Source organism: Argentina silus (genome assembly GCF_951799395.1).
Source record: "Argentina silus genome assembly, chromosome: 20".
In the NCBI taxonomy this organism is placed as follows: Eukaryota; Metazoa; Chordata; class Actinopteri; order Argentiniformes; family Argentinidae; genus Argentina; species Argentina silus.
The window spans coordinates 1,641,870-1,655,862 of record NC_139674.1 but is presented as its reverse complement, the minus strand read 5'-3'; the positions used below and the strand labels follow the sequence as shown (position 1 = coordinate 1,655,862).

The 13,993-nt window shown below is 44.5% G+C and overlaps 1 protein-coding gene across 1 annotated transcript; it reads right to left on the bottom strand.

Moving 5' to 3' along the window:
* Window positions 1-6,499: 6,499 nt before the first annotated feature.
* Window positions 6,500-13,315, bottom strand: LOC310820246 (sulfotransferase 6B1-like; the record flags this gene model as incomplete). Its single annotated transcript, XM_083691828.1, has 7 exons — window positions 6,500-6,630; window positions 9,299-9,455; window positions 9,657-9,751; window positions 9,967-10,093; window positions 10,873-10,962; window positions 11,145-11,245; window positions 13,159-13,315. 7 exons carry the CDS (start codon window positions 13,313-13,315, stop codon window positions 6,500-6,502), a joined length of 858 nt encoding a protein of 285 aa, XP_083547954.1.
* Window positions 13,316-13,993: the final 678 nt, after the last annotated feature.

Genomic DNA, 13,993 nt, shown 5'->3' with positions numbered 1-13,993 from the left:
AGAAAAATAAACCAGATACAAAACAGGTAGATCTGTGTTACGACTCCAGATGAAAACTCGTCTACGTCTAGGGGCGGTAGAGGAGTCGCAACAAAAAGGTAGTACATCAGACTTATTGTAGGAATTAAACAACCACAAACCACAATTCAACTATTTTCAACATTTATTTCCTCAGGGAAAACACAACACAAGACACACGCCAAGGAGAAAAGGGAACTACGAGCGGTGCCAAAGCAAAGAAATCATAAACAAAAGTGATGTCCTAAACTAGTGCAATAGTAAGCTATACTATCAGGGCTATGCTAAATTATAACTTTGTACCATCAATGCCCACCGCATGAGGCGGTGGTTGTGGTTGTACATCCTGTCTAAAAAAACTAAAGGATTGTGGTCTGTATATACCACGATAGGGAGAATGCTAGAACCAACAAACATCAAAACATTGTAGGGCGAGCAATAAAGCAAGAGTCTCCTGTTCAATGGTGGAGTACCGAGACTGACATTCATTAAATTTGCGTGAAAAGTAGCAGACGGGGTGATCAATACCATCTGCATCTTCCTGCAGCAAGACAGCACCAACCATACTTGCATCCACCTCTAATTTAAATGGTTTACGGAAATCAGGAGCAGTTAGAACAGGAGAACTACAAAGCAGCGCTTTTAAGGCGTCAAACGCACTCTGACACTCAGCTGACCAACAAAAAGATACAGACGGGCTGAGTAAACTGGTCAGAGGTGCAGCAACACTGGAAAAATTTCGACAGAAACTGCGGTAATACCCAGCCATGCCTAGAAACCTACGCAATTCACGTCGGGTGGTGGGTGGAAGAAAAAATGTTATAGCGGAGACCTTGGCAGTAAGTGTACGGACTTTACCGCGCCCCACCTGTTTACCAAGATATGTGACCGTAGCTTTCCCAAACTCACACTTGGCGAGGTTCAAGGTCAATGACCCCTTAGCCAAACGCTCAAACACAGTTCTCAAAGAACTCAGATGTTCAGACCAGGTGGCAGAGTAGAAAACTAGATCATCCAGGTAAGCGGTACAATTCGAAACACTGGCCAATACAATATTTACCAGGCGCTGGAACGTAGCAGGTGCATTGCGCATTCTAAATGCCATAACCGTATACTGCAGGAAACAAATGTGGGGACGTAACAAAGTACGTCGGAGGTTTCGATCAACCAGGCAACAGTGAGTCGACAGCAAACACAAGACTACGGTGAAAATGGGTTGACTCCCGTGGGGAAGTCCAGCGGAGCTTTTAAAGGATACAGACAGCCCTCTGATTGGTCAGGAACAGTGATGAGTGATGGGGACGAATGGCCAATTGCTGACAGACACCTGAATGTAGAGTGACAGGGTAAGGGAAAAACAGAAGGAAACACAAAACACAACAAGGATAGACGCACATGTAGGAGTGGGAACGTAACACTCTGAGTTTGAAAAAAGGAAATCACTTCCTACCTTAGTGGGAGACCTGGCACTGGGAGGAGGAGGCTAGCTTCTCGTAGTCAGGAGTGTAGGAGCTGGTTGCAAGGCGTAGGCAGGCTGCAAGGTGGTCATCAGTCATTGTTGATCTGGACTTGGACTTGATGATTTTCATGTGCGAGAAAGCAGACTCGCACAAATAAGTTGATCCAAAAAGAGCTTTCAGATTCAAGGCACATCTTCTGAGATTGGGATACTTCTCCTCCACCAGTAGTTTCCAGAACACTTTGATCTCAATGTCATTTTGCAATGTCAAAATCTCATCCTCAAGAGCGGAGCTTTCCAAGTCGAAAAGTGATTTGACTTTGTCGGCAATGTCACCAACATCAATACTTGCACCAAATGGATAACACATATAGCTGGCTACAGGCTCGATGGATGCAAAGTCAGTAAAACGCCTCTCAAACTCTGACGAGATGCTCTGAACATGCTCCTCATAACGTGCACTGTCAAGCTGTGTCACACCTTTACCTTGACGTTGTAGTTCTGCTTGCATGTGAGGGAAGTTGCGCAGGTTACCACGCTGCAGCCTGCTTGACATCAGCTGTAGCTTGCTTTTAAACGTGTTCACTGAACTCATCATGTTGACTACATCTTTATCCTTACCCTGCAGCTCTAAATTCAATTCATTGAGCTCGCCAGTGAGATCAGTGAGGAAAGATAAATCTAAAAGCCACTGGTGGTCCTCTAGCTTTGTATGGTAATCCACATGATTTGAAAGCTTCAGGAAGTCCTTGATTTCAGGCAACAGCTCCGTAAATCTGGCCAAAAATTTACCTCTGCTTAACCACCTAACATCCGTGTGAAGCAGCAGGTCTGTGTGCTCAGCATCATTCTCCTCCAAGTGAGCACGGAAAAGCCTTCTCTGCAGACTCCTGGCCCGAACTGAACACACAATCTTCATTGCAATATCCATCACTTCTTTCATATTTGAAATCTTTCCACACAGCGCTTGCTGGTGAATTATACAATGATAATTCAGGATATCTGGGAAAGATTCACTTTCTTTGCACAGTGCAATGAACCCACTGGTGCGGCCCATCATAGCAGGCGCCCCATCAGTTGTGATGGAGATCAGCTTGAAGAGCGGCAGTTTTGTCTCGCTAACAAATCCCATGAAAGCATTAAACATATCCTCACCTCTGGTGTGTCCTTTTAATGGCAAAATGGTGAGTAGCTCTTCCTTGGCGCTCATGTCTTCAAAAACCATCCTGATGAAAACACACAACTGTGCCACATCCACCATATCAATCGACTCGTCAAATTGGAGGGAAAAGCACTCACACGCGTCAATATTGTGAGAAAACGTGTTCTTTATTTGAAGGAGAAGACAAACTACTTCTTACTTTTAGCTATTTATTTATATGTCAGAATTCTAGGCTTGTACAAGGACCACTTTTGGCGAAGAAAATCACAGTCAGCAAGCTGTTAATCTGTAACCAACCTTCCAAAAATGGATACATTCAATATGTCAAACAAAGCATTTTACAGTAAACAGAATGATTATGATTGGCTATTTGGTTGGGGAGGAGCCGCGGTTTAGACTTGGCTCTCCTCTCGTTGGTGTTTTAGGCTGGTCCCAGCCCCCGACACACGATCCGTTCCAGGTAGAGATATTGCCGGTCCGTTCCCTCTGGGGGACGAGTTGACCTGTTGAAGAAAACATACACCTACTCTGATTTGTCCTTTCCTAGCCTAATATTTTCCATTACATCATTCTTAAGTTATGTGTGTGTTGCAGCATCTATCTTGATGACCTGACCCTTACCTCTTCATGTATTAATCCAAGTACCATGGAACTAATGCTTGATTCATCTCTCATTTATCAACAGGCCATCACATTAGTACATTTCAGGTGATTAAAAAACATATTAATTCAATTGATTTGCATATGGAATATCAAATACAATTAGTACATTTAATCACCCTAAATAAAGAACTGAATAGCTTTATTTACTCGTCTGCTACTGAGCATTATAATGCAACTGTTTTTATAAAAATAATTTCTAACATTATCCTTCCTCAGTTGCTCCTCCACGTCCACAGCCATTCCCTCACATCGCCTTGTAGTCGTATTGCGGGAGAGTTGCACTTTAATGGCCTTCACGATCTCTGTTTTATTTTTAAAGTCGGCAAAAAGGCGATCCGCTGCCTCGAGAAAGGCTTCCTTCACAATATCGCCGTCTTTGAATGGCTTCTTGTGTTTAGCAAGGACGTGACTGACGCGATAGGAAGCAATAGTTGCGGCCTTACCCTGGGTCTTCGGTTTGGTGAAGATTGACTGCCGTGCTGCTAGCTGTGAGAATAAACAAAAAAATAATCTTCCTCCCATTCAGGGTGAAAATGGTAGATCTTGGCTCGTTTTACCTCAGACACGTAACCGCTCTGATCGCTAGCTGCTAGCTACTGTTGACAGCTGTCAACTTACTATCATGCATGTCACGCGCTACAGTAGGTTAAACGTGACCTACTTTTTTCTTCTTTTTTTTTTAAATACTTTTTTTGTGGACGTGTTTAAGAGACTGATAGGGTGCGCAGGCAAGGACTCATGATAGGCTGTAGTGTACATTTAATACAAAATATAACACACACACACCCACAAAACAAAACATATCCAACAACGCATAACTACAACAAAACAAAACATACAGTTACACATAAAAAAAACTTTTTTTTTTTCATTTTTTCCTACACCCCTCGCGATCGACTTGGGATCAGTCCGCGGTCTACCAGTAGACCGCGATCGACTGGTTGGGCACTCCTGGTCTAGAGCGTTGGTCTCTAATGGCTTGGGCAGGGGAACAACGTCAAGACCAAGTCTTTTGGCTAATTTCCAATCAATAAAACTCTCATCTGCTCCGGAGTCCACAAACACAGGATGACTGAGAGTCTGGGATGGAGTAATTCGCCGAGCTGGAGTGAAACAACGAGAGGGATTAGCAGAAAAAACTGTTTGGCTCACCAGCGCCCTTTTCCTCACTGATGAGCCTTGCCTTTTACCGGACACACAGACGTGAAATGGGAGGGGTGTTACGGTCCCTCTCCCTGACCGGCCCACTGGCACCACCTTGAGGCCCCGGCGATCATCGCTGGAGCGTCCACCTCCCAGTCGACAGCGCACCTGTTCCCTGTCTCCACTCAGCACACCTGCGAACCTTCAGCAATCACCTCCCTACAAGAACCCTGCCTGAACTCTCGTGATGGGCAAATGAAGCTTTTGTGAAGCACTGAACCACTTGTGCCAATTGTTTCGAAAATGGGTTCATTACTCGAAGCTTCAGTTACAGTGACCTCTCCTGGCGAAGTGCAAGGCTGCAGTCAAATTAGGCAGGCTAGTTGGTGGACAGGAGGCTTTTAATTACACGCACGCACGCACGCACGCACGAACACACACACCTCAATGAGCAGTGTTGGAGAAACTACTTTACTTTTGTAGAAAAGATCTTTTGTTCTGAAGCATCTTTGCTTTGATCACCCTTGGATTTAAAGTATTGTAACGACCCTGTGAAAGGCCCGTTAGCAATTCCGCCAAGGGAGTTACCGCTCTTGGTGTTGTGGCTAGCGCGGCCGGTTTGTAAGCGAAAGATTGCGAGTTCGATACCCGCTTAAGGCAAGCTGCTCTACCACGCCGTTCGCTACAGCATCTTTGCTTTGATGAAATTCTTTGATGCACACACACACTAAGACTGAATATCATGTTCTATTTACAAATAAAGATTGATGAATGTGTGTATTGTGTTATTGAGGAGAGAGTGCTGGGGAAAATATGGCATAGGTTGGGTGTGTTTGTGTAACTATGGCAGGGGGTGATTATGTGGGATGGGGAACACTCAAAGATTACAAGAAGAACACTCAGAGAATACAAACGCAATACCAACAACTCAACAGCAACAACGCACCTACTACGACAATCCACAAATTGTGCATTGTTTAGAGCGGTTATAAAGTGTTGAGGCACTCAAATTCAAAACTGTCGCAACCTTTCACCTGTCAGAATCGAGACGAGGCGGTGCCAGTGAATCACCTGATTGGACCGCGAACCAGTCAGGTGATTCATTCAGGCAACGAAGCAGTTGCTGCTTCGGACGTCATATGTCACGTGATTTTTTTCGCACCAAAGCAAGCTTCGAAGCAGTGCTTCGATAAAATTGTTGGTCAGTGTTTGAAGCACGTATCGAAGCTTCAGTGTCAAACTGCCATCACTACTGAACTCCACTCCAGTGCTAGAACGTACTGTGTCCCACGAACCCTCGTCTACCTTCCACGGACCTAACCCATTCCTGTGTCGACTATCCGCCTGCCTGCCCGCCCGACCCCTGCTCGTCTGACTACCTGCCTGCCTGCCCGCCCGACCCCCGCTCGTCTGACTACCCGCCTGCCTGCCGAACCCCTGCTCGTCTGACTACCCGTCTGCCTGCCGAACCCTGGACCGACCCGTGACTACTCTCTATTGGATAATCCATCCCTCTCCTACCCCTTTTCCCCTTTATTATTAAATACGCCTTTGGGCTTCATCTACCCTCTCTCGGTGTGTCGTCGTTTGGTTCCTCAGACCTTCTGTGTAACAAGGGGAAACCAAGGCGTGATAAGGTATAGGAACCGGGTGAATGATATTGGTGGTGAACAGCCAGGAAGTGTACATGATTTGCATATGAGGGATGGAACCTACATTTGAATTGTATAAACATGGTGTGCTGAGGGACAAACGGGGGATGCTTCACGAACCACCTCGGCTTTTGTTACTTGTAATAAAAGTCTCTGAATCAGCTCTCAGCTTTAGCATTTTATTTTTTAATTATAAGTATAATATTATAATTATATAAACGTATAATTCCACGACAAAATCTGCCGCCACATAGCCACATGTTCTGAAGTTTGTGAGTTTGCCGAACCCCGTTATGAGAATCTGTCGGTCACTATAAAAATGCTATAACCCTAACCCTAATGTTTTAACACAGTCAGGTTTGTCTGCAGTGTTAGCAGCTTGTTAGCTCAGTAACACCCAGATCACCATTTGCAGTAAACGTCATACTTGAGCATGTCTCCTAGTTTGGTTCCAGCCAGGTGCTTCTGGAAGGCCTGGTCCATCTGAACACTTTGCTCCTCAGTCAGGTGGTTCTTCCAGTCTCCCACCTCCCCTAGAGACAGACAGAGAAAAGCACCGGCCAGGATCAAAGCAGTACCGTTATTTATCATACGCACAGCATACAGCAGTAAACAGTCCAATGAAATGCTTTTGACGAGCAGTGCAGTGAAATACGAGGATAGGAGTAAAATAAAAGAGTATCAACAAACAAGTGTACAGTAAACATGTTGTCCCCCATGAATGATGTAGCGCCCGTCTATAAAAGGAGAGTGATGGAATGAAGCCTGTGAATGAAGTAAGACGTTTACTAAGACACTGGTTGTCTCTTTTACAGAGCTGTGTCCCTGTTGTGCACAGGGAGGGCTTTTCTGTTTCTTCCCTTCTCTAGCATTGTGACTGCCGATGGCACTTGTTCTTATCAAAGGTTTTACTGACGATGACTTTTGTATAGTTGATTCACTTACTTAGACAAATGTGCTTATTGTAAGTTGCTTTAAATAAAAGCGTCTGCTAAATGACTGAAATGTAAATGTAACAGGTATGAACAGTATGAATGTCGCCAAATCACTCCCTGTTTTCTTTATACATCTCCACCTGGTATTTGCTTTGGGCTTTATGTGTGTGTGCATGTGAGTGTAACAGCAGTCGTCACAGTGCGTGAGCGCACAGTTCTCGTCAGAGTCTGGTAACATCTGACCGAGAGGTAAACTGCATCAGGTCCCGCTCCGCCTAATATAAATTGATAAAAGTTGGAAACTGTAATCAGTGATCCATAAAACTGTTCTAGCTCTAATGAATAACCGATACCTGCCCTGTAATTTCTGTAATGATCCGATGTCCATACAAATAGTGACTCAAATCCTGAGGGAAAGCTAACGTTAGCTGGATAACTGTTGCTATATTTCTCTTTGCTAGCGGAAGCTATATTTTCATGCCTTGTGTCATTTCTTTTATCAGGGGAGCCAGTTGTCTAACCCAGGTATGGAGATGGTTTTGTGTCAATCTCTAAATATATATTCCCATTCATAATCTGTTGGCTATGGTGTATGATGTTCGAGTGCAGCCTCTTTTGCGCCATTTGATGTGTGAGCCCAGTCTAGCTCGCACATCCATTCTAGCTTTGTAAATATGCACTTTTATATGCTGTACCATACAATTATAACGAGAATATTAATCCATTTAATCTAATCTTTTGAGGGACTATTTATTTATTGTTGTGTTTTGTATTATATATTGAATTGAGGGTCTCTTTCATTCATATGGGTCATATTGAATCATTCTATTCTTGTACATTTTTTATTCTGAAACATTCTTTTTATTATTCTCTATATTGTGAATCTATTTGAAATGTCTGTTATTATAATTATTCTGTATATAATATGCATATAGAGATTCTAGTAACATCTGACCGAGAGGGGAGCCAGCTGTGTACTCTTGCTATGCCACGCCATACCATTGACTGATTATCATCTGTTTCATGTTTTTTTGATTAGCCAGTAAAGACCCTGAGACCGTCCAGTTCTGCCTCCTTTTATACACCAGCACCAGAACACAATGCATCCCACCATCACTAGGCGCAGCATACCGGCTACACATTCGTAGCCAGACTGAAAAGTCATCGGAACCTGTAGTACTTATTTGATCAGTTCATCAGTCTTGCTTCTTACAGCTTTGCGTTGATTTCCGAGAATATTATTCGCAAGGTTATATCCTTACTTCTTTACGGGCATTTCTATGCTAGTAACAGAGTAACTTGCTTGCAGGGATGTAGAGAGTGTTTGTCATTATTGAGAGTGTTTGTGTTATGGTTCCCCCTCCTAACCATCCCTCTGGCGCCACCTTGAGGCCCCGGCGATCAACGCTGGAGCGTCCAGCTCCAAGTCAACAGCGCACCTGTTCCCTGTCTCCACTCAGCACACCTGCAAACCATCTGCAATCACCACCCTATAAGAACCCTGCCTGAACTCCGCTCCAGTGCCAGAACCTACTGTGATCCTACGATACCTCGTCCTCCCTGGTTTGCCCCTCGTCAACCCTTCCACGGACCTAGCCCCCTTACCTATTACTGGACCTGCCTCCTGACCATCTACCTGTCCGACTACCCGTCTACCTGCCCGCTCTCCTGCCGACCCCTGGACCGAACCTCGACTACTGTCTTTGGATTCTCCACTAGTCCCCATTCCCCGTTCATTACATACTACTATCATTAAATACGCCTTCGAGCTTCATCTACCCACTCTGTGTAACGTCGTTTGGTTCCTCAGACTTTCTGTATAACAGTTTGTCACATAAAAATATTTATTTCATAAACTGTAGTGGCAGACATCCTCATTTTCCATTGAAGTAGCCGCCATCTTGTTATAACATTTTTGTTTTGTTTTTTCACCCAAGTTTAATCAAGATTGTCCAGGTGGTGTCAGAGAAAAAGCTTGAGACATACGAACAGACAGAGACCGAATCATAGTCCCCTCTTCCATTTCATCGGTGGGGGACAACAATATACAATCAATAGTACCAACAGTGAGACAATGATATCATGGTCATCTGGCTGTAGTATGGCAATCACACAGCAGCACCATGCTATAACGATAGACAACAATGATATCCATCCATTATTATAGTTGAGGTGTTTGTAGTATGTTGCTCAGGTAGATATGAATGACATGTTTAGTTGTTGTATCGTTACTGTATGTAATGTGTGTGTGTGTGTGTGAACTGACCCTTCCTGAAGAAGACGTTGGCATGCTGTCCGTGTGTGTTTTTGGCGTTCTCCTTCATGGCGTTGAAGGTGCTCTGACCAGCGATGTTCTGGACCTGTTCTTCCGTCAGCGAGAACCCAAAGAACTCGGCAATCTGCTTCACCCCGGAAGCCAGGTTCTAGATAGGGACCACAGGAGAGGGATGACATCATCAACAGGTATTCTGGTTGTTGCTGGAGACGTTCCGGTAGAATTGTTGTGAGTGAACTGAATACAAGCCTGGTAAAAGGCTTACACCATTATCAAATAACAGCAATATAGACATCAAGCCAAAGCTGATGCTGTAGAAACATCAGAAGGTGTTGAAGCTGTGTGTCACCTCCTTCTGCTCTTCGTAGATGACCACCATGACGTCAGGGTTGTCCATCTGTCTGTTCCAGGCCACAGCGTGGTCGAAGTAGGAGCCCCATGGCACTACAGCAACACAACACAGTACAGTTACACACAGCACCACACACACACACACACACAGCAACACAACACACATGAACACACACACACACACAGCACTGCAACACACATTAACACACATAGCCAGTAGTACTATCTTACAGAGCATTTAGATGTGTAGCCAGTATTACTAGGTTAAAGAGTGTGCAGCAGTATTGGTTCATCCTGGTCTCTCTCACCGTCTCCTGTCATGAAGTCATTGAAGAATGCATCCCATGAAGTGGGGGTGGGCAGGACAGGATTGGTCTTCATGAAGTGGTAAAAGGACACAACTGTGTCTTTCGGGTTCCGGAACACCACCAGCATCTGAAACACAAGGTGTAGTACTGTGACATCACAGCATCAGCACCTGAAGACCTCCAAGGTGTTTAGGTTAGTTTATAAAATGGGTTTGGACAAATATGTCATCTGATTGGCTAAAACTGCGCTCCAAAGAATGGATTAATCTTTGACAATCACACAGCTGAGAAAGGGCTAACATATACATATGCCAAACGATGGCTTTTTAAAACAAAAAGCATTGCAAGCATCTATCTTCCCTCAAATTATGTTCCTCGTAGTTACCACAAAACAGCAATGTCAATATCTCAAACCTAAAATACATATCTGACAAGCCAACACTGTAATAACAGTACCCCTAAGGATGTCATACTAGCTAAGAAGTCATTTTTTTGGTCATTTTCTAGTTAAACTGATAGCGAGAATCTAAACAATTCTAGCAGGCTAATGCACTCATTTGCTAGCTAGTTATTGATTAATGAAGTCCTGATAAGCCTTAGTTATTGATTGATTAAGTCCTGCTGAAGTAGTGCTGTAGTTACTGATACAGTAATAACCCATTACCCATCATCAATAACCAAACCTAACCCTGCGTTCTGGCACATGCCGCTAAACCCATTAATGTTATAACAGTGATGATAATGCTGTAATCAGCTGCAGTCAACCTCTGATCAGCGCTCGCTACATCATAGATATTCTCGAACACTCTAGCTGTAGTCAGAATGTTAGATATTCTAGAACACTTTAGCTGCAGTCAGAAATACTCTAGCTCCATTAAAACCATGAACACCATCATGACCTCTGACCTTAGTTTTGCTCCTGATGAAGGAGGCAGAAAAAAGATCAGGGTGCACGTGAGTTCCCAGGAACCTTGGAGACGGCATCTCCTTCAACGCCTGGAACACAAACACAGAAGAGAAACAAGACAGGAGAAGAGCTGGTGAGAGATGGAGGACACGGCCTCTAGTCAGGCCATGCTGGCCACCAATAATGCTTTAACATGCATGAGGGGGAATGAACGAGAGCACAGAGAGAGGGAGGAGGAATGTCATTCATCTGTTCCTTGAAAGCTCCAGACCTTCTGCATGTCCGGTGAGAAGTACTCGAGGAGAGGAGGCATCTGAGGAGGAGACGCTTCTGGCATGATTTTATGCAGCATACCCATCGTCCAGTTGAACCCTGGAACACACGCACACATACCCACCCACACACATACACACACACACACACACACACACACACACACACACACACACACACACACACATAAACATGCAGAATCATCAGGATACCTCCGCTGAAGGCTAAAGCCTGTCACGCCTGAGGTTGTTGTCTGGTGACTCTGGTGCCCTCCTCTGGCGCTCCGGTGCCAGTGCTCTCCCAATCACTAGGATCCATTTCACTTGTGTATTCTGTCTTGTGTTTGTTATACACTCACTGGCCACCTTATTACGTACACCTGTTCAACTGCTCGGTAGCGCAAATATCTAATCATCACATGGCAGCAACTCAATGCATTTAGACATGTAGACATGGTCAAGACGACCTGCTGAAGTTCAAACCGAGCATCAGAATGGGGAGGAAAGGTGATTTAGGTGACTTTGAACATGACATGGTTGTTGGTGCCAGACGGGATGGTCTGAGTATTTCAGAAATTGCTGATCTACTGGGATTTTCATGCACAACCATCTCTAGGGTTTACAGAGAATGGTCAGAAAAAGAGAAAAATATCTAGTGAGCGGCAGTTCTCTGGTTGAAAATACCTTGTTGATGCCAGAGGTCAGAGGAAAATGGCCAGACTGGTTTGAGATGATAGAAAGGCAACAGTAACTCAAGTAACGAGTAACCACTCGTTACAACCAAGGTATGCAGAAGACCATCTCTGAATGCACAACACATCGAACCTTGAAGCAGATGGGCTACAGCATCAGAAGACCACACCGGGTGCCACTCTTGTCAGCTAAGAACAGGAAACTGAGGCTACAATTCGCACAGGCTCACCAAAATTGGACAATAGAAGATTGGAAAAATGTTGCCTGGTCTGATGAGTCTCGATTTCTGCTGCGACATTCAGATGGTAGGGTCAGAATTTGGCGTAAACAACATGAAAGCATGGATCCATCCTGCCTTGTATCAACGGTTCAGGCTGGTGGTGGTGGTGTAATGGTGTGGGGGATATTTTCTTGGCACACTTTGGGCCCCTTAGTACCAATTGAGCATCGTCTAAACGCCACAGCCTACCTGAGTTGTTGCTGACCATGTCCATCCCTTTATGACCACAGTGTACCCATGGCTACTTCCAGCAGGATAACGCACCATGTCACAAAGCTCAAATCATCTCAAACTGGTTTCTTGAACAAGACAATGAGTTCACTGTACTCCAATGGCCTCCACCGTCACCAGATCTCAATCCAATAGAGCACCTTTGGGATGTGGTGGAACGGGAGATTCGCATCATGGATGTGCAACCGACAAATCTGCAACAACTGCGTGATGCTATCATGTCAATATGGACCAAAATCTCTGAGGAATGTTTCCAGCACCTTGTTGAATTTATGCCACAAAGAATTAAGGCAGTTCTGAAGGCAAAAGAGGGTCCAACCCAGTACTAGCAAGCTGTACCTAATAATGTGGCCGGTGAGTGTATGTAGCCTGTGTGTTCCCCATGGCTTTGTGGGAGATGCTCCCTGTCCATTTGTGAGTACCCTGTCTGCCAGTCGGTTTTGTATATCCAGTTGTTTACCCCGTTGCCCTAGTTCGTGATTACTATTTCTTAAGTTCAACTTTATTCCACTTGTTAAGTGAGTACCTTTGTATCGTGTCTGTTTAGTCTAGGACTAGGCTTAAGCCTTGTCTGTGAAACCAGCCCATTAAGGCCTACTCCTGGCTTAATCTAAGCCCTGTTTGTGAAACCGGCCCTTAGAGTTATGGTTATGGTTTGGTTTGGGTTATAGGGCTACGTATCACACTAAGGGTTAGGGTTATAAGGCTATGTACCACATTTAGGGTTAGGACTACATACCACATTTGGGGTTAGGGTTATAAGGCTACGTACCACATTTAGGCTTAGGGTTAGGGTAAGGACTACGTACCACATTTAGGGTATGCTGCCAGTAGCAGATTGTCAGGTCTGACCTCCAGGGTCTTCAGGGCCGTGAGGTTCTCCGCAGGGCACAAGATGGAGGAGTAGAAGGTCCCCTCGTACCTGTACAGCTTCTCCCCATCAGGAATGCTCTTCGCTGCTTCCATCTTAGTGTTGTGCGCGTGGGAGTGCATGCTGTCTGTCTGATAGGAGGGCTGTGTGCAGAGGTTTACTCTATGACTCTGATGCCTCACTATATATATGTCCAAGCCTCTATAGAGATGAAGGTGGAGCTCCAAATGGCTGTGAGCTCTGTGGGATGTCTTGAGAGCTGTGATGTCATCAGTATAGAAATGATAAGATGAACTCTGGTCAGGTCTCCTTGCCAACAGCTCCTAATTTAAATACTGTGGTTGTACAATGATATAAAAGATGATATCTCTCTCTCATCTCACTCTCTCGCTATCAGAATGTTTTTGCCTTGTAGTAGTTGTATAAGTATACAGTATTATTAAGGTCTCATTTGATTCATTCTATTTGACCATTCTTGCATTAAAATCAGCACAAATTCAACAATTATTTGCACATCGTGATAATTACATTGGAGTCAGATTATCAATATTATATACATATAATATCACATGGAAACTGCCATGATTATAAATGCACAACAGGGAGGGTGTGTGTGTGTGTGTGTGTGTGTGTGTGTGTGTTTGTGTGTGTGTGTGAGATTAGACTGAAGACATTTGACTGCCAGCTGTGTACTGAGGGAGTGAAAACACAACAGTAAACTAACAGCACTGGCGACTAACTGGTTCCTCACAATCTTGTTTTACTTGTTACTT